Source organism: Littorina saxatilis, linkage group LG7 (genome assembly GCF_037325665.1).
Source record: "Littorina saxatilis isolate snail1 linkage group LG7, US_GU_Lsax_2.0, whole genome shotgun sequence".
Taxonomy (NCBI): Eukaryota; Metazoa; Mollusca; class Gastropoda; order Littorinimorpha; family Littorinidae; genus Littorina; species Littorina saxatilis.
In genome coordinates, this window is record NC_090251.1 from 2970676 (window position 1) to 2991016 (window position 20341).

Below are 20341 nucleotides of genomic sequence, written 5' to 3' on the forward strand. Positions count from 1 at the left end.
GGATTCTTAAATTGTCAGCCCCCGTAATTTCTGAAACACTTACCTACATTTACAATCTCTGTTTAGACAAAAAATATTTTCCAGTCGCCCTGAAACAGGCTAAAGTCATTCCTCTGTTTAAATCAGGTGACAAAAGAGACCCCTCAAATTATAGGCCAATTTCCATTTTGTCTGTGTTATCAAAACCACTGGAAAAGCATATCAACAAACACATCCTAACACATTTCAACCAAAACAACTTATTCCATCCTAAACAATCAGGATTTAGAGCTAAGCATTCCTGCCACACTGCCTTAATCTCTCTTGTTGATCAGTGGTTGGACAAAATAAACGATAATGAATTCTGTGGTGCCATTTTCGTAGACTTTGCAAAAGCCTTTGACGTAATTGATCACACATTATTGCTTAGAAAATTCGGTTTGTATGGCGTCGGATATGATGCTATCAATCTTGTTAGTTCATTCCTCTCTGACAGACAACAGACAGTTCTTACAAACACTAGAGCATCGAGCATGCAAGCTGTAGATTACGGTGTACCACAAGGATCGGTATTAGGACCTCTGCTCTTCTCAATATATGTTAATGACCTCCCCCTTTATATTCAACATTTATGTGAACTTTTTGCAGATGATACCACAATTCACTCCAGTAACAAAAATTTAACTCGCTTATCAGAATCCCTCCAAGGAAGTCTAAACCAGCTGACAGAATGGACTGACCTAAATCACATGTCTCTTAACCCAAAGAAAACCAAATATATGATAATTACAACTAGACAAAAACGACAGAATTTTACCTCAACTGGTCCCGATTTAATGATTGACGGCAATATAGTGGAAAAAGTCGACCATCACAAAGTTCTAGGTGTCCACATCGATAACAACCTGTCTTGGTCAACTCACATTGAACAACTTAGTAAATTAGTGTCAAAGAAAGTGTACCTCTTATCTAGAATTAAACACTTCCTTAATTGTCAAGCCAGGAAGTTATTTTTCACTGCTCATATTCAGTCTCTTATTGATTACGCATCCACTCTATGGGACTCTGCAAGTGATAATTCCCTAAAGCTACTCAGCAGATTACACAAAAGAGCGCTAAAAGTAGTATTACTCAAACAGACTACTCTCACCGACTCAGACTACATCAACATAGGGGTCCTACCTCTGAAGTCAAGAATGAATTACAACAAAGGAATAATGATGCATAAAATTATGACAGAAAATGCACCCGAAACCATTTGCTCAAAGTTCTCTTTGAAGAATTCGCACCACTTTATAAAACTAAACACTCCTCTTCCTAGGATAGACCTATTTAAATCAAGTCTTGTTTATTCAGGAAGCAGCCTCTGGAACGCTCTTCCGGACGCCCTGCGGCAATCCACCAACACAGATTCTTTTAGAACCAAATATTCTTTCCATTTAATGAACTCTATGAACAAATAAACTTGATTGGTATGTTTTCTTTGTATACAGTTGTTCATTATCGGAATTATGGTTTATTGTGACAAAATCACGAAGATTTGGCTCTGTAATACATTGTTTTGCTGAGCTAATGTATTGTTGGGTTACTTTCCGTTTATCTTCATTGCTTTACACCCAATTTTGAACACTACCTTATGATCTACAATGCTTCTACATAATGCGCTTCATGTACATAAACTTATATGTTCTACCATTAATGTTTTTATGTAACCTTTTTTTCCCTAGTCATAGTTATAGTAAAATAGTTTAGTCCCTCTTTAGGGCGAGGGCCAGATGCAAAAAAGCATACCTATGCTTATTCTTGTCACCCTCGAAAAATAAAGATTTGTCATTGTCATTGTCATTGTCTCTCTCTCTCTCTCTCTCTCTTCCTGGGGGTCACGTGACGGAACGAGACCGAACAGGGCGGATTTTTGACTGCTGCGATTTTACCAGCTCAAAATCTTAAAATATTCAAGTACCATGTCTGTTGTTGGACTCCCAACTGCAGTGAAAGTCGTACTAGAGGCCCTGCTAACCGAAAACCAACTCACTTCGTGGAAGGTGTCCGCAGAAGGAAGGAAGACCGTTGTTGTTTTGCGACTGACCAGCCTCGAGACAGCCGCCATTACAACGCCAACATCACAACCAAGCACTGAAGTGAGATATCGTCGCAAGCCACCGAGTCAGATACGAAGGGACACAGAGAGAGCTACGGTCTACGCAAGATCAAAAGAACAAGAGCAGCAAACACAGGCAAGTGCTTATCTTCACACGTACCCTCTTTACTCGCCAAGAAAAGACTATGATAAACAACATTCCAGGGTTGAAAAAACACGTGAAACACGCAGCCTGGACGCTCCAACACAGCACACGCCTGCCCACTGTCACACAACAAGGTCAGCCACGTGCCCACTGTGACTGACACAACAAGGTCAGCCACGTGCCCTCTGTCACACAACAAGGTCAGCCACGTGCCCTCTGTGACACAACAAGGTCAGCCACGTGCCCACTGTGACACAACAAGGTCAGCCACGTGCCCACTGTGACACAACAAGGTCAGCCACGTGCCCACTGTCACACAACAAGGTCAGCCACGTGCCCACTGTCACACAACAAGGTCAGCCACGTGCCCACTGTGACACAACAAGGTCAGCCACGTGCCCACTGTGACACAAGGTCAGCCACGTGCCCTCTGTGACACAACAAGGTCAGCCACGTGCCCACTGTGACACAACAAGGTCAGCCACGTGCCCACTGTGACACAACAAGGTCAGCCACGTGCCCACTGTGACACAACAAGGTCAGCCACGTGCCCACTGTGACACAACAAGGTCAGCCACGTGCGAGAATGTCAGGTCAGAGGTGTGTTGCGATGTGACGTCACCGATAGCAGACGATGAAACCACTGCAGCGGAACTGGCAGCAACAGACAAAGAATTTGATCCAGGCGATGTATACGATCTAGCCCTAAACTGCTCAAAGAACATTCAACTGAAAGCAAGACTGTTTAACATAAAAGTCGTCTGTGAAAGAAAAGGTGGCAAGAAACAGCTGATTGCAAGGGGAGATGACAACGTTCTGACATATGACTGTGAAACAGCCGAGACCACGTCGTACCGACAAGAGGATGACATGCCCCCAACTATCCGGCGCCTGCCCCAAGTCGACCGCAACACCTTTCGAGAAGAAATGGACCATTTGACTGCAGATCTCCAGGTCCTGTCTACATTGGTACAATGCTACCTGCGTGCCATGCCAGGCTGAATTTTCACGAAGCTCGTGGGAACACCGATTCATATTTGAGTTGTGACTGACAAACCGCGATCGGTATCGAAAAATATCTTGTTAAAACGGAACAGTCTCAGACTAAAGACACTGTCGACTTGGATGTGACCAAGTGGATACTAATTCCGGGTTCGGTTTTCCACCCGTTTGTTTTTGTACAGTGCCTTCGTTGCGCGTGATGTGTGATATCCCCATTGCAAGGGGCCGATGGCCTATGGCAATTAAACTTTCGTATTCGTATTCTCTCATTCCGGCTTGATGGGTAAATAGAATACTTTCATGTCTGATATTGTTGTTGTTTGTGCTTTTTGTGTGTGTTTTGATAATCATATCAATCAAGCGAATGATAACAACAATTCCTCTCCACAGGAAATATAATTTGTAATGCAAATACATGCTAATCCCTTTTGGATGTGTATATGCAATGCGTTGAATGTAACTATGTTGCCATGTCAACACTATATTTCGTATGATTTGTTTGTTTGTTTAACGCCCAGCCGACCACGAAGGGCCATATCAGGGCGGTGCTGCTTTGACATATAACGTGCGCCACACACAAGACCGAAGTCGCAGCACAGGCTTCATGTCTCACCCAGTCACAAGTTATTCTGACACCGGACCAACCAGTCCTAACACTAACCCCATAATGCCAGACGCCAGGCGGAGCAGCCACTAGATTGCCAATTTTAAAGTCTTAGGTATGACCCGGCCGGGGTTCGAACCCACGACCTCCCGATCACGGGGCGGACGCCTTTCCACTAGGCCAACCGTGCCGGTATTTCGCATGATGTTTTTCCCCTCTTGCAGTGTGTATAGGAACAAATGATTTTAGTTTTCTTATTATCATTAGTATTATGTGAGTCTGCATTAAGTGTGTGTATAAGAGACAGGTTGCAAGATTAGGCTCTGCCTAAAATCCTGTTGTAATAAAGTTCAGTACTAGTTTGTTTCAGTTCAGTTTCAGTCTCTCTCTCTCTCTCTCTCTCTCTCTCTCTCTCTCTCTCTCTCTCTCTCTCTCTCTCTCTCTCTCTCTCTCTCTTCTGTATTTATATAAATGATTTACCCCTTCATGTGTCCGGATGAAAAAGTTAGATGTGAGTTCTTCGCGGATGACTCTTCTGTTCACACCAGTCAAAAATCTTTGGAATCCGTCAACTCTTCTCTTCAAACAAGTGTGGATGAAATCACTGAGTGGTGCGTTTCTAATGCAATGATCATTCATCCGATTAAAACAAAGAGTATGGTGATAACCACGAGACAAAAACACCAATTAAGTCCTTTACAATTACAACTGTCAGTTGGTTCAACTCAAGTGCAGCAAGTTAGGGAACATAGATTATTGGGTGTTACCATTGATCAAGAGTTGAAATGGCAAACTCATTTGAGTAATATTTGCAAACTAGTATCAAAAAATACATGTGTACCTGTTATCAAAATTAAGGCATTACGCTGATTCTGCAGCACTCAAAATGTTCTATTACGCCCACATAATGCCTCATATAAACTTCGCATCGACACTTTGGGATAACTGCAGTGATGTTCATTTAAAAAGACTCAATTCCCTGCATCGCCGAGCTGCAAAACTTATTCTGCATGATTTGAATAGGTCCACGGATGATAAACTAAAGCTCTTGAATTTCCTCCCCTTGAAAGATCAGTTGACGTTAAACAAGGCTGTGTTCGTGTATAAAATTCTAAATGACGACTGTCTTAAATATTTGCAATCACATTTCAAACATGCCACAAAAAGATATGGGTCCCAAAAAATCATCCCTCCTATACCTCGCATGGACCTCTACAAATCGAGTTTAGCCTTCTCGGGAGCGTTTCTCTGGAACTCCTTACCCCAACAGATAAGAAATGCAACTTCAGTGAAAATGTTTAAGAGACAGTCACGTTCACACATCATTCGTGAATGAAATGTCTTGTTCGATTGTTATTTTGTTAAACATTTTGTACTAATGTTAACGGATGTGTAGCTGATCGGAGCAACTTATTCCCAAATGAAAGGTATAACTATGTCAATGTAATTTTGTAATTTTTTTAGTTCTCCTTATGTAATTCCTTAAATGCACATTGTGTTGCATTCTGTACAATGTATTTCTGTATTTTATATGATTGAATTTATATTTGTAATGTGCGTCTGTCTTTATGTGTTGTATAAAGGACAGGTTGGAAGAATAGGCTTTGCCTAAAACCTTTATCCTTTTGTAATAAAGTTCTGAGTCTGAGTCTGAGTCTGTCTGTCTGTCTGTCTCTCTCTGTCTGTCTGTCTCTCTCTCTCTCTTTCTCTCTCTCTCTCTCTCTCTCTCTCTCTTTCTCTCTCTCTCTCCTTGTGCGTCTGCGAGTGAGTGCGCAAATGTGATTGCGTAATTAGTGTTCCATTCTGTAATTGCTTTATTGATGTTCCATTCATGTATTTTCTACTACTTTTCTTATTTATTATTACTGTATGCTTGATGTTTCTATGATTCTAGTCGGGCGCACGCGTGAATATGTGTTTGTGTGAATGTAAAGGGCACATTGTAAGATTAAGCCTATGGCCTAAAATGTCTACCCTTTATGTGAATAAAATGTTCTAAGTCTAAGTCTAAGTCTAAGTCTCTCTCTCTCTCTCTCTCCCTCTCTTCCCTCAGGCTTGGTACTAAGAGCTGAGTGGAGAAACCTGGCACTAGGTCGTGGCTGTAGCACATGCACAGACAGACCGGTACCGGGTACACTGCCCCTGACGTAGGGCACCCTGTTGAACTGTACCGGCGGCACACAATAGGTACGGGTAAGAGCGTCGGGGTAGAGTGACGTCACGATCTGTCGCCAGTCATCAGCGTCTGTTTGTTCAGTGTGTTTCTGGCCGCCATTGTCTCGGGTTCAATCCTTCAATCAATTTAACCTGCGCGCTTTGGGAAATTCAGTTTAAAGACCTCCCTGGTAGCATTGTCCACACTGACACCAGTGGTGTTGTACATCGCATTGTCCACACTGACACCAGTGGTGTTGTACATCGCATTGTCCACACTGACACCAGTGGTGTTGTACATCGCATTATTCTTTGAGTATGGGAGCAGTAAGAGCTATGGAGCAACAGTTACTACCGATGTTTCTGCTTCTTCTCTCATTAATGTTTGTTCTCGTAAGCACAGGAAAAAGACTGGCTTCTTTCAAGCGTTAGGTTATGTACGAGAGCAAGCGAATTTCCCAAGTTGAAAGGCTTCCTTTCAGAACAGGAACAGGTAAAGAAAACTGACTACTTTACATACGCGAAAGACGGGCTTGGCTATTCAGGCTAGAGTATGTTGATATGAATCAAAATTGACCTGCAAGTCTTACGTGAGGAATCTGTCTTACCGTGTTTACTCAGTGGGTTACTGTTCATTAAAATCACCTGTGCGGAACGCCATTCATGTCAACAGTGTAGAGCTATGAAAAGGTCCCCGCACATAATAGACGTCATACAATTATGAGACTCTATAAAGAGAGAGAGAGAGAGAGAGAGAGAGAGAGAGAGAGAGAGAGAGAGAGAGAGAGAGAGAGAGAGAGAGAGAGAGAGTACCGCATTTCTATGCGTACGTGAGTACGTGTGTGTGTGTGTGTGTGTGTGTGTGTGTGTGTGTGTGTGTATGTGTGTATGTGTGTGTGTGTTTATGTGTGTGCGTATGCTGTGTGAGTGAGATAGAGAGAGACAATGTGTGTGTGTTTGTTTGTAATGGTGTGTGTGTGTCCGTCTGTCTATTTACGTATGAGTGTGTGTTTTGAGTGTGCGAGGTTAGTGTGAGTAAGTGAGGGAGTGAGTGTGTAAGTGTGTGAATTAAAAAAAATGTTTTATACTTTCTCATCAAGTTTTTTATGTTCCAAGTATTTGGTTTATAGTGAATCACACCACTCATGCTTCCACCCATCTACTAAGTCCATCTACTAATGCAAAAATAGTATGTTACAGCCTGACGTCAACATAATGTATCACCTGTGACACCTTACTGTTTTGGGAGCGAGGCGAGAGGGAATCACCTTACCTTTTCCTTCCTTGGGTACCAGTGTCCCAGCCAGCATGATTCTGCGTGACGCATGCGTTATTTCTGCGTTTTTCATGCGGGGATGCGTACGGCCTCGTGACACCTTCGCTTCGCGCGCGTTACTTTTCGCCAACTTTTACGCAGATTGTCGCATTCGAAACGACTTCACCACGCAGTGTTTAGCACGCATGGATTCAATGAAAAGGTGATTGCAATTTTTGTTTTTCCTAATTTTATACCGTGGGTTTATGCATTTACTTCATGAAATAATTTATTATATTTTATGTTATTAAAAAATATTTACTTTTAAATTTTGGTTATGAATAATTATTCTTCTTCAAAAACTTCTTTTTTTTTTTTAGAAAAAAAATTGCATAAAAACTTTCAATCCGTTATTTTTCAGTTTATCTTAAGACAGTTTCGGTTAAAAAAAAAATGCATTTAAAAGTTTAATAAAAATATTTTTATTTTATGTAATGGTTTTCCCATTTAATTTTTATTTAATCATTTTGTTATTACCAACATTTATTTGCTTAATTGTTATCCTGATTATTTTTATCTTAAAATAAATATGATTATTTTAATTTGTATTATCATTATAATTGTTTTAGCATGTAATATAATTATTGTAATGGGGATTTGGTATTGTTGTAGGAATCAGCTTTCCACAAAATAATGTCGTGGAAAAATCTAGGCAAAGCATAATAAAAATATTATATGAACAGAAAAGATAACTGAAATCTATATGAACACCCATAACAAAACGATAAAAACATTAAAAAAATTCAGATTAAACAAAAAAATGTAAACTAAAGTAACTTTGAAACTAATTATCTACTCAAAATAAAGGCTGATGTTAATGGTTACATAAAATTTGTTCTCAGCATATTTTCATTTTATTTTATTTTGCTTTGGAAGAAAATCTCTATGAAAGTTCAATTTCAGGGGAGACAGTTACCTTGACTGAAAAGAGCAATTTATTGAAGTTATTTCCCTTGTCTGTCAGACAATCTCCAACTTCCTGTTGGCAAGAAGTCTGTCAAATCCACATAGAATTGTATCGGCGTTTTTTTGCTTTTTCTTCATATTGACTTGTATTTTTGACTTGCTTATTGGATGCAAGGTAATCTTATCCTTCTCTCTGAAATGAAGATTGACTTCTTTCAAGAATAGGTAAGTTGATCAACTGAAGGAAAGATTTGGGAATTTGAATTTTTGATAGCTCGCGGCTTCGGCTTCCGAGTTTGATGGCAGAGAGAATTTCTCACACTTTCGATTTTTTTTTCGCCTAGAAGAACACTGTTCTATTCATTCATGTTTGTTTTGTCTGAAAGATGGATGAATGAACTAACTTTTCCAAAAACATAAAGTTGATTGATGCAGTGGTTTGTTTTTAAGGAGTTGTGGAAGAGTGAAAATACCATCCGAATCCCGATTCGCGGGTCGCTCACGGCACCATAAAAACTGAATTTTCGTTTATCATTTTATGTCTCATTGTCTGTTTCTTGGTGAACTTTGGTTGGTTCCTAATCTGGTCGAGTCATTGCGGCAGCAGTTGTCAGGAGCTTTAGTAGTAATACTAATAGGCTCTTCATATATCTGGTTTTTTTTTATTTGTATCTTTTTATTTTTCCACAGATGTTCAACTTTCAGTTCCGCATACTGACATAGACTCATAGTCATAGTGGAATATTCTGTGTCTGAGTCTCGGAAAAGAGAAAAATTACCCTTGTTCCCGAGGCATGCATAGACTAGAGAGGCAGGCAGAGGCTGTGTCAGCGTGTGCAGTGATAAAGTTGAAAAACAGATTTTTTTGAAATAAAAATAAAAAATACATCACAGAGAAAATAAATATACTAATTTAGTGAAATTGAGATGCTTATATTTAATAATTAATATTCCAGTTTTGATGTTTGCGTGTTACTGTTACTGTTAGGTTTGGGAATCAATGTGATCCTATTTAACTTCCAAGTATTTATTTTTTCAGAAAGCTTTGACTTGAGTATGACGGTGCTCACTGCTTGTTTGAACTGAAGGTGAAGAAAGCTGAGATGGACAGTGACCTTAACACCGCCACCGATGCCAGTAACGCAGACTGTCGTTCCGTCCCGGCAAGGTGAAGATGAACAGGTATGGCTCGATAGCAATGAGTGTCTCATTCAGAGTCATTGATAGTGACACTGACAGCGTCTTTTTGTTCTGTGACTTTGGCTTATTTTGTGTTTTATTCTTTTAGTTATAACCAGATGTGTCAAACAAATTCAGCTGATCTCTTTTACTGTTTTAGTGAAACAAATGTATTGTTTCCAGCAAAGGGAAAAAAAATCGGGTGGGGGCGGTTGGTCGATTTTATTTTTATATTTAAATTTTTATTTTATTTTAATAGTTTTATTGATGTTTAACACAGGCATCTCATTGATGAGAAAGTGTGAACTGTGTCCGCGGGATGCCAGAGAAGAGTAACTTTTCATCCAAAGTCTGCAAAATTTAATTTAAAATTTAACCTTTTTGATGAATATTTTTGAATGAATACAAAAAGTTCTAGTGTTTGGAGGAAAAGTTAAGGTCAGTTCAACTTTAAACAAGGATTTTTAGTGTGTGTTTGTTCTTCTGTCTAAAAAAAAAATAAAAAAAAATCTGCTTGAAGTAAATACACACAAAAATTTTCATCTCCAACTGCTGAGTCCCTACATCTTTTTACCCCATCAAATGCCACTCTGTATGCCCCTTTAAAAATTGATTGCAATATATATATTCCTCATCTTCTCCTGAATTCAAAAATATAGAGATGTCACGTTTACTTTGAACATTTGCTCAGATTGTTTTTTTAGTGCTGATGGTTTCTTTTCAGGCCGACAGATTGTCTAAAATATGTATTGCTTCATGTAAATGACTTTTTGTTCTTCTTTTCTTCCATTCAGCGGACACAAGACTACGAGCAGAGCAGAGCGGCAAGATAAACATCAGTTCTTGCTGCTGGAGAAGGTTCTACAGGAGCACATGGACCTGATGCGACTAATTTAGTAATTGGTCGCCAAAGAATCATGGTGGAGCCTGTGCTACTGTTCGATGGAGTCATCTTTTTACTGTTGAGTGTGGAAGATGTTGAAGGCACATGATGGATCTGTCGAAGGAGTGATCACTGGTAGGTGGCTTTGAATGCTATTGTTGAAGCAGACCAGTCATGCCTGTGCTATTTTCCCCAGATAACTGTAGCAAGATCTTGTGAGAGTGACATGTTATTGTTAGACGCTCTTTAGGCTTTAAATGTTACCTTGAGTGTGTGCTTTTTGGAGGATGCCAGATGTCATCACGGTTCACGGGTGTATCTTAACTGTTCATCAGTTCTCAGTCATGACCAGTTTCCCATTATCCTGGGAATTCATGCAAGGTTTATGCGTATTGGTCACATTTGTGAATTTAACCAACACATTTTGATGATAAAACTATGCTTATGGGTACGCACAATGATGGGCCTCTTTTTCTCATGTGGGGTGCGGAAAATGCATGCACCACTTTGTTTTCTGTGATTATTGCATCTGTGAGAAATAATGCAAATATTGCTCTGTGGCCAGAGCTGCCATCTGCTAGTGCTAGGTTTTCAGGGATGTAACAGAAATTGCTACGCTGTTTCCTCAAGTTCAAAATTGCAAGTGCTACACTCAAGCAAATAATCACAAACATGCAACAGTGCCTTCTTGTGAGTTCTGATTCTCACTTTGTGTAGGCATCGGATTATGGGTCAGAAAAAAATTGTCCACACTGAATAGTATCACGGTTGACGCTCTCTTCTAACTATGTTTGTGCTTTCCAAATGAAGATTTGTGAGATAGTATTGAATGATTGATGCAGGTCACCTGAGGTGTGTGATTACATTTTATGACAATGCTACACTCAATCACCATTTGCTCTTCTGAAAACTTTTTTTTTTAAAGCAAGTGCGATTATTGATTTTTTGTTCCAGGTGACAGTATGATGCTTCCAGATTGAATTGTTTGTATGTGAAGAAGAGCTGTCTGAATATTTGATTTGTGGAATTCAGTTGGCTTGTTTTGTTTGTTTCAGATCCATGACCATGAGCTCGGTGTGGTTGGTGGACATGAACTAAAGACGACTACTGATGCTGTGATGACGAAGGTGTTCCATAGGCTACACGGTTGCTGACAGGGGGCTCTGGGGGAGGGCAGGGAAAGAGACCACGGTGTACGCTGCGACTAAAAGCCATCGACAGTGAGTTGTTTTTCATAATTTGTAAAATCATCCTGGTCCTTTTAGGAAGAAGATAAAATCCATGTCTACAATTACAAAACAACAAGTTATTTCTGTCTCAAATTTTGTTCTTTGGAATCAATTTTAAATTTGCCATGTTTCACATGTGAATGATAGTTGTCAAAGCTTTTACGCTTAACATTAAATTGCTAGAAGCCAGGTTCCTGAGCTCATTTGTCAGTGTCATGGATTTTCGACTACATACGAAATAAGGATGTTAGCAAACGGTATGATGTCGTCACATATGCGTCTGCACGTCACAGTACATGTATTATGAATTTCCGAAGGCCCCCAAAGAAAAAGTCATAGTAAAGGTAACTTTAACCACTTGGCTGCCTTATGACGGGTATACCAGTCATGCGCTTGTGCAGCCGCAGCGCCTTAGGACGGGTAAACCCGTCTTCTCCGTTCCGGGATTTTCCAGAAATGCTACGTCACTGCTGACACACAAATAGCAGCCAATGGCTTGGTAGGATACCTCATTCTCATGAATAAACATAAATGGTGACGCGGTTTTGCGTTTGAAGGCTATTTTCGGCCTTGTCGACAGGGTATGGGAGAGAAATCTCGACTCGTCAAAATGGCTAACGGTGACTGTCGACCGGGCCCTAGTAGGGAAAAACAAAGCCGGACTGACGCTACAGGCGGTGCAAATGATTATGGATACTGACAGGGGAAGGGGGAGATCTTCTATCGGACAATTCGTTGGAAACAGGTAGATGACAGTGATTATAATCCTTTCTTGGAGCGAGCAAAACAGCCACCTGTGTTTGATCCACAGGCACCGGAAGATGCGCCGGGCTGATTTTTCAAAAGTTCATATTTAAACATCATTATAAGCCAAACTAATTATCATTTCCATGATTAGACACTAAAAACAGATTCTTGGTTCAATTTCCTTTAAAAACAACATAGGTTTTACTTACCTACCTACTGCCAGTTTGAAGCTAGATTTTTTTGTGAATTATTACACCCCAAACTCCAATATTCCCTGGCAGTCAGGAATGCACATACCCAAGTTTTGATTGGCAGCGAAAGGGTTAAAACAAATATTAGGGTAGGTATTTTTTTTACTTCTCTTCTACAAGGATTACAATGTGTTGTAATTTCCTAACTCAAGTATAGTTGGTGTGTTGTAAAAGCGTATGGTGTGTATGCAAGTTTGTGTGTCTGTATGATTTTTAGCAAGTTTACAGGCGTCAGGAAATAAACTTGAGACTTTTCTCAAATCAGTGATAGTTGTTTGATGATCTAAGTTCATGTTATTTTTTGTTTTGTCATGCAGAGGCTGTTCCGTGAAGCTGTACGGGTGCCACAGGTCAAGACCTTGAAGACGGCCGTTCAAGACTGATTTTTGGAAGCCTGTGATAAAAGAAAGAGACAACAGGCCATGGAAGAGCCTTCATGATTTGGTTTGCAGTAATTGAACTTTGTAATCTCTGTAGGCTTATTTACAATGCTAGTTGCAAAAATTTGATGAATGTAAGATTTGACTCGCCTGAGAAATTGCTAGTGAGTAATTGTATTTCACAGTTCAGGTCTGTGTGGCTGATGGGTAATGTACAGAAGAGTCTGGGGTTTTGTTGGACATTATTTAAGCTAAGCTTTAAACTTCACACTCTTCTACAGATGATGTTCAGACATGATGTACCCTTTTAGGTTGTGTCAGAACGACAGAAGACTAAACTGGAAGTGCTCAACTACCATTACTATCAGTGGAGACGCATGGATGCATTTGAACTTTTCTTGTGGGTATCCCATACTAAAAATATAGAATACATGATTCTGGAAAAGCTGTTCAAGGGCACTTACACACTATATTCGATTTTTAATACACGACTCAAACCTTCAGGCTAAATTAAAATGAATAAAATACAAGTATAAAGAGTTCAGAAAAGAAGAAAACAAAAAGTGAACAAATAGAAAGAAAAGGTTTTAACAATTCCTTGTCATTTATGGGAGTCGAACGCAAACAACCTAGGCAGCTTGAAGGAGACAATGCATGATGCGGGTTTTTGTTGTTCTTTATTATTTTTTGGAGTTGAGTTGAGAATTTAGAAGCGAGACTAGAAATATACTTCTTTTTTTTTTTGCTCTTAAAACCGTTATGATTGGATTTCTATAGATGTAAGTCTTGGTGCACCTGATAAAAATTTAGCCCTTGAAGTGTAAGGTAAATGAGGCAAAGTTCTCTCCGAAACAGCAAAAAAAATGCATTTCAATTATATTGATCCTCGCCACCTTATTTTGTTTGCTGAGCAGCTGGCCGCTGGAGACTTGTCTATCATTTTGTGAGTAAGCTGCGTGTTTTACATCCATTTTGAGATGGCAAACCTATGTTTTACGCAGTCTGATAAGTTTTTTTTAATTTATGAGTTTTATGTCATGTTTTTTTTTTAAATTTATGAGTTTATGTCATGTTGGTGTGCTTATACATATCAGTGGAGAAGGGGCATTGAATAAGTGTTTCTTTTTGATATCATTGTTCTGAATTTTGACTATTAGCTGGCATTTTACCTTTTGTTTCATTATTGTAGTTGTTACTTTTGTGTAGTGAAACTTGATAACTCACTGCTGCCCATGTCTAGGTTGTGTCAATTGTTTTTTCTTCACTGAACGTACCACTGATTATCAATGATGACATCAGGGTTTTGTTCTGTTTTTTCTCTGGCATTTGAATTTGCTTCAAATCATTGTGAACTTTTTTTTTTCCATGCAAAGTTACTGGTATATGTGAATATGTTAACACACTTCAAATCAAAACCTGAAATGTCTCCTTTTTAAAAGTAATTTTTTTAATTTCTTTTATTTAAATGGTACACATTCATATGATTGTCTCCCTTTTTTTCCTTTTTTTTTTTTTCCTTTTTTTTTCTCTCTCCTTCTCTTATTTTGTTTTTTTCTTTCTTATTCTTCGGTTTGTTCTTCCTTTTATCTTCTTATCCTCTTTCTCTTGCTTGTTCCTTGTCCCAGTATGCTTTCACGCCGCCCCATCTAATTATTTTGTGCTCCATCCACATCTGAATTTCGTTCAGCTGCCTTGTCCGAAATGTGTGTGGGGCACATATGTATGTTTAATGTCAATGTTCATGTTTCAAGTTCCTTGCTTTGTGAATTGCATACCAATGTTTTATGCAGTCGTGATAGATTCTAAATGTATGTGTTATCCTAGTTTGGTGTACATTGACTGGATTTCGATCCCTGGAGAATGGGCATTAACTAAGTGTTTGTTTGTGATATCATTAGTAATCTGAAGTTCAACTATTAGCTGGCTTGTAGAACTTTTTTTCTCTTTTTGTTGCTGTTCTGTATTCAAACATGTTGATACAACTCACTGCTGCCTATGCCTAGGCTGTGCCAATTATTTATTTATTTGTTTACATCAATGTGATATAGTGACGAGTGTACATCAAAATTCTCTCTTATAAGTTATACTGGATTCTTCACTGCATGTACTACGGCGTATCGAGGATGACTATCAGGGTTTTGTTCTATTTATTCTTTGTTCTGCCAATTTGAATTCTGCTTTGAATAGTATTTTGATCATTTTTGTTTCCGTGCTGCTGGTATGTCAAAATGCAGTGAAATTAAAACCTGGAAGTCACAATGGCAATAAGCGAGATTCAAATCTCTCCTTTGTTTTAATCAATTTATTTGACTGCATTTTTGTTTTAGAACTTGTACATAATTATGATCATCTCTGTTATCGAACCTGCACGCTTGACCTTTGTCTTTCTGGATCAATACAATGTTGTGCACTGCCCATTATTTGTTTGTGAGTGCGTAAAGCGGTTGTGTGGTCTGTGTAAAATTGTGTAGGTCAATCGTGACATCTGCGTGGAGAGTGCGTCAAATGCGTGAGAATGCGTAAAGCAATTGTGACATCTGCGTGGAGAGTGCGTCAAATGCGTGAGAATGCGTACAGCAATTGTGACATCTGCGTGAAGAGAGCGTAAAAAGCGCGTAATGCCTGAGAATGCGTCAATAATTCGTGACATCTGCGTGGAGAGTGCGTAAGATGATCAGGACATCTGCGTCAAGAGCGCGTTAAATGCGTAAAGCAATCGTGTCGTCTGCGTGGAGAGCGCGTTAATAGCGTGAGAATGCGTAAAGCAATCGTGACGTCTGCGTGGAGAGTGCGAATTTGTCTTGGTGTCAAATAAGCGTGCGCTGGAGGTGCGTATGGTCTGCGTAATCTGAGGGAAAACGAGTGTGTCACGCATGTATTTCGCTTTGCAAAATCGCGCGCGTTACGCATGCGTCCAGTGCAGTTGTTACGCAGAGTTTGGCGACTGCGACACGCATTCGCTGCGCAAAATTTTGCTGGCTGGGGTGTGTGTTCGCTCAACCTCCAAGTTCTTAGCTATGTCACCTTTTCATGGCCACCGATACGCTCTGAATATCCCGACAGGGAAAAGTAATGACATTTTAAATCAACACATAGGAAGACAGGTGCGTAGTCTTGTAAATGAGTCGTTTTTGCACGGCGAATTTTCAGTAAACATGAAATGGTTATCCCAGTGTGTGTGTGTGTGTGTGTGTGTGTGTGTGTGTGTGTGTGTGTGTGTAAAAGAGAGAGGGAAAACGTGTGTGTGTGTGTGTGGAGGGGGGTGTGCGTGCAGCATGATAGTGTGTGTGTGTGGGTGTCTTTGTGTGTGTGTGTGTGTGCCAGGTGAGATAGTGTGTGTGTGTGTGTGTGTGTGTGTGTGTGTGTGTGTGTGTGTGTGTGTGTGTGTAAGAGAGTATTTATGTAGTAGTAGTTATTATAGCAGATTTAGTCTCTATATCTTTAGGGCGAGGGCCAGATGCAAAAAAGTATACCTATGCTTATTCTGTTACCCTCGAAAAATAAAGAATTGTCTTTGTCATTGCCATTGTCGTTGAGAGAGAGAGAGAGAGAGAGAGAGAGAGAGAGAGAGAGAGAGAGAGAGAGAGAGAGAGAGAGAGAGAGAGAGAGAGAGAGAGAGGGGGAGAGGAGAGAGAGAGAGAGAGGGAGTGAGAGAGAGAGAGAGAGAGAGAGAGAGAGAGTGAGAGAGAGAGAGAGAGAGAGAGAGAGAGAGTGAGAGAGAGAGAGAGAGGGGGGAGAGAGAGAGTGTGAGAGAGAGAGTGAGAGAGAGAGAGAGAGAGAGAGAGAGAGAGAGAGAGAGAGAGAGAGAGAGAGAGAGAGAATGTGTATTTTTCATTTTGTTTCCCACCCCTTCACATGGGGCTATGGCCTCACTGAATAAACCATCTATCTATTTATCTCTGTCTGTCTGTCTGTCTGTTTGAGTGTCTGTCTGTCCTTCTGCCTGCCTGTCTGTCTCTCTCTCACTCTTCACCTTATCACCCTCTCTCCCTCCCTCTCTCTCTCTCTCTTTCTCTCTCCCTCTCTCTCTCTCTCTCTCTCTCTCCTCTCTCTCTCTCTCTCTCTCTCTCTTCTCTCTCCCTCTCTCTCTCTCTCTCTCTCTCTCTCTCTCTCTCTCTCTCTCTCTCTCTCTCTCTCTCTCACCTGTTGCAACGTGAAATTGGTTTCGTCATCCAGAATCCGCTGTAGCTGAGCTTGGCTGACGTAGGGTAGGAAGAGAGTCTTCCTCACAGTCAGGCCGGGAGCGATGTCACTGACCATGTGTCTGGCGTGCACCTCACACTTGTCCAGCTGCTTGACCGCCTTGTCAATAACCTTGACCACCTCAGTGTCCGCTCGGCTTGCCTCGGTCTTACCGACAGACTTGATTTCTCCGACCAGGATACCATACAGCCGGTGAATCACTAGGATGTCAAAGTCTCCCTGTTTCCCGTGATGCCGAAGCTCCTTAGGTAAGGTTGCTGGCTTTGGGAGCTTACCTGTGAGTTTGGCGTAGAACGGCTTGTTGAGGTAGTTCTTAAAGTTCAGCTCAGACATCACGAACATGACCTCCTTTCCGGAATCTCCGAGTTGCTGCAAGTTGTGCAGCACGTGCTGCTGGGCAAAGTCAGCCTGAATGTTGCCCTGCTGCTTCTGAAGCTGCTCACTAGAGGGCAGCACAAGCACTTCCTGACCCGTACCGGGCACTGTGTCCGTGTTATAAGGCACCCGGGCAAGGTGGACAGGAGGAACAATGTAGGTGCGGGTGAGAGCGTCAGGGTACAGCTGTGTCACAATGTCCACCAAGTTGTCACGGGTGTCCTTACCACTGTTGGGGCTCGCCATGATGCGGAGTAAAATCAATCGTCCAGAAAACTGTTAAATGGACAAATAAGACACGATCGTCAAATAAATAAGAATCGGAGGTAACTAACGACAGCCTGGACAGGTTGATGTCGGAGTTGTGGTGGTAGTGGCGGTGATGACGGTCATAGTGCGCATTTTCTGTCTCTAACAACAAACACTACGATTGGTTTCTACGGATGCATCATTTTAAGCTATGTATCGTTCGGTCAGCGTAAGCTCTGTAATTCTAACGATCATGAATCATTTCCGTTCGGATTATACACTGAAAATAAAAGTCCAGTACCAGAACAGCGTTTAACATTAAACAACTTTGTAAAACCGGACACAAGTTTTCCTGTAGAAGATGTCATACTCGTTTATCGCTTGACAGTTCTTGAATAAATTGTATTTTAGTTCTTACAGCATCGTATTGCTTCGTTTTTGTAAACGGGCGATTTAAAAAACAAATTTAGGACGAAAAAGAATCCCACTGAATTTAATTCACCCATGTTTTTTTGTATTATCAACACACACAAACTTATCAGTGTGTGTGTGTGTGTGTGTGTGTGTGTGTGTGTGTGTGTGTGTGTGTGTGTGTGTGTGTGTGTGTGTGTGTGTGTGTGTGTGTGTGTGTGTGCAAAGACCAGCTGGTATTTGTTTAACTGGTATAAGGGAGGCAACTCTTCATTCGGCAGCAAAGATTAGTATCGCTGCTTCCCCTTGACAAGTTGACACGTCACCAAGTGCCAAGTTGACACAGAAGCTCTGACTGAGATAATTGACTCAATGAATTGATATCGTGCGATTTGAAACAATCGCAACTATTATCCTGCATCATATGAAACGCAATGACAAATAATGTCCTCATTTTCGACAGCTTATGGGCGATAAAAAACACTGACAACAAACCATCTGTGTGTGACCTGTTGAGACGAAACAGAAGGGGGAGGGACAAAGCCGACAGCAACTTGAGACCAGGCGAGGAAAAGCAGCAACCACTCACCGCTATGGACAGCAGCAACCACTCACCGCTATGGACAGCAGCAGGAGGTCAATGAGGGATTGAGGTGAAGGCAGACACCGATGACAGAGGTGACGACTGAAGGGAAGGCGGTTGTAGCGATGATTTTGAGTACAGGTGTTGTCGCTTCGCTGAGACGGCTCAGTGCGTGTTGTGACACTTCCGTGTTCTAGTCAGTGTATTCAGGTTACATCACGTGACAGGGGTGACGGGTGCAGATTGCACCTCGACTACCTGAGGGCAAGCACAGGCACATGAACGAAAGAAAGAAAAAAATAGAGAAAGAGAAAGAAAGATAGAAATTAAGAGGCCCTATGCCCTAAGCTCCAGTGAAAGAAATTGTGTAGAGCGCCATTGTGTTTTGGTATGGACCCAGTGATGACAAGCAACACTATCACAGCCATCACTAAACCTAACCCTAACTAACCCCTAACCCTAACTAAGGGCGGGGATATAGCTCAGTTGGTAGCGCGCTGGATTTGTATTCAGTTGGCCGCTGTCAGCGTGAGTTCGATCCCAGGTTCGGCGGAAATTTATTTCACAGAGTCAACTTTGTGTGCAGACTCTCTTCGGTGTCCGAACCTCCCCCCGTGTACACTACATTGGGTGTGCACGTTAAAGATCCCACGATTGACAAAAGGGTCTTTCCTGGCAAAATTGCTTAGGCACAGTTAATAATTGTCTACCTATACCCGTGTGACTTGGAATAATAGGCCGTGAAAGGAACTCATTAATCAATTTTTAAGCCGCCAAGCTGAAATGCAATACCAAAGTCCGGCCTTCGTCGAAGATAGCTTGGTTGAACAAGAAGGGCAAAGCCCATACGACTCACATGCTTGACCTAAACCTAGCAATGACATCATACACTAAGAACTGCTTTACACATTTTTCCTACCAAAATACATGTGACCTTGACCCAAGGTCAAGGTCATCCAAGGTCATGCAACACAAAGCTGTTAATTCAAGACATAGGAAGTACAATGGTGCTTATTGGCTCTTTCTACCATGAGATATGGTCACTTTTAGTGGTTCACTACCTTATTTTGGTCACATTTCATAAGGGTCAAAGTGACCTTGACCTTGATCATATGTGACCAAATGTGTCTCATGATGAAAGCATAACATGTGCCCCACATAATTTTTAAGTTTGAAACAGTTATCTTCCATAGTTCAGGGTCAAGGTCACTTCAAAATATGTATACAATCCAACTTTGAAGAGCTCCTGTGACCTTGACCTTGAAGCAAGGTAAACCAAACTGGTATCAAAAGATGGGGCTTACTTTGCCCTATATATCATATATAGGTGAGGTATTCAATCTCAAAAACTTCAGAGAAAATGGGAAAAATGTGAAAAATAGCTGTTTTTTAGACAACATTTATGGCCCCTGCGACCTTGACCTTGAAGCAAGGTCAAGATGCTATGTATGTTTTTTGGGGCCTTGTCATCATACACCATCTTGCCAAATTTGGTACTGATAGACTGAATAGTGTCCAAGAAATATCCAACGTTAAAGTTTTCCGGACGGACGGACGGACGTCCGGACGTCCGGACGGACGGACGGACGGACGGACGACTCGGGTGAGTACATAGACTCACTTTTGCTTCGCATGTGAGTCAAAA

At 41.0% G+C, this 20341-nt stretch overlaps 2 protein-coding genes and 1 long non-coding RNA gene across 3 annotated transcripts in view; 1 reads left to right on the plus strand and 2 right to left on the minus strand.

The window, feature by feature from the left end:
- Nucleotides 1–18595, minus strand: part of LOC138971919 (uncharacterized) — a 25094-nt gene extending 6499 nt beyond the window's left edge. Inside the window, exon 1 of the mRNA XM_070344765.1 lies at nucleotides 17019–18595. Coding sequence (XP_070200866.1) covers nucleotides 17019–17699 — 681 coding nt within the window. The 5' untranslated portion in view covers nucleotides 17700–18595. The remainder of the gene's footprint in view (nucleotides 1–17018) is intronic.
- Nucleotides 1–20341, minus strand: part of LOC138970484 (uncharacterized) — a 231998-nt gene that overhangs the window by 8731 nt on the left and 202926 nt on the right. The gene's annotated exons all lie outside the window — the stretch shown is intronic.
- On the plus strand, nucleotides 7707–15863 carry LOC138970471 (uncharacterized). The gene is made up of 5 exons (XR_011456957.1): nucleotides 7707–8431; nucleotides 9246–9388; nucleotides 10180–10403; nucleotides 11324–11488; nucleotides 12813–15863. It is a non-coding gene; the product is annotated as an uncharacterized lncRNA (long non-coding RNA).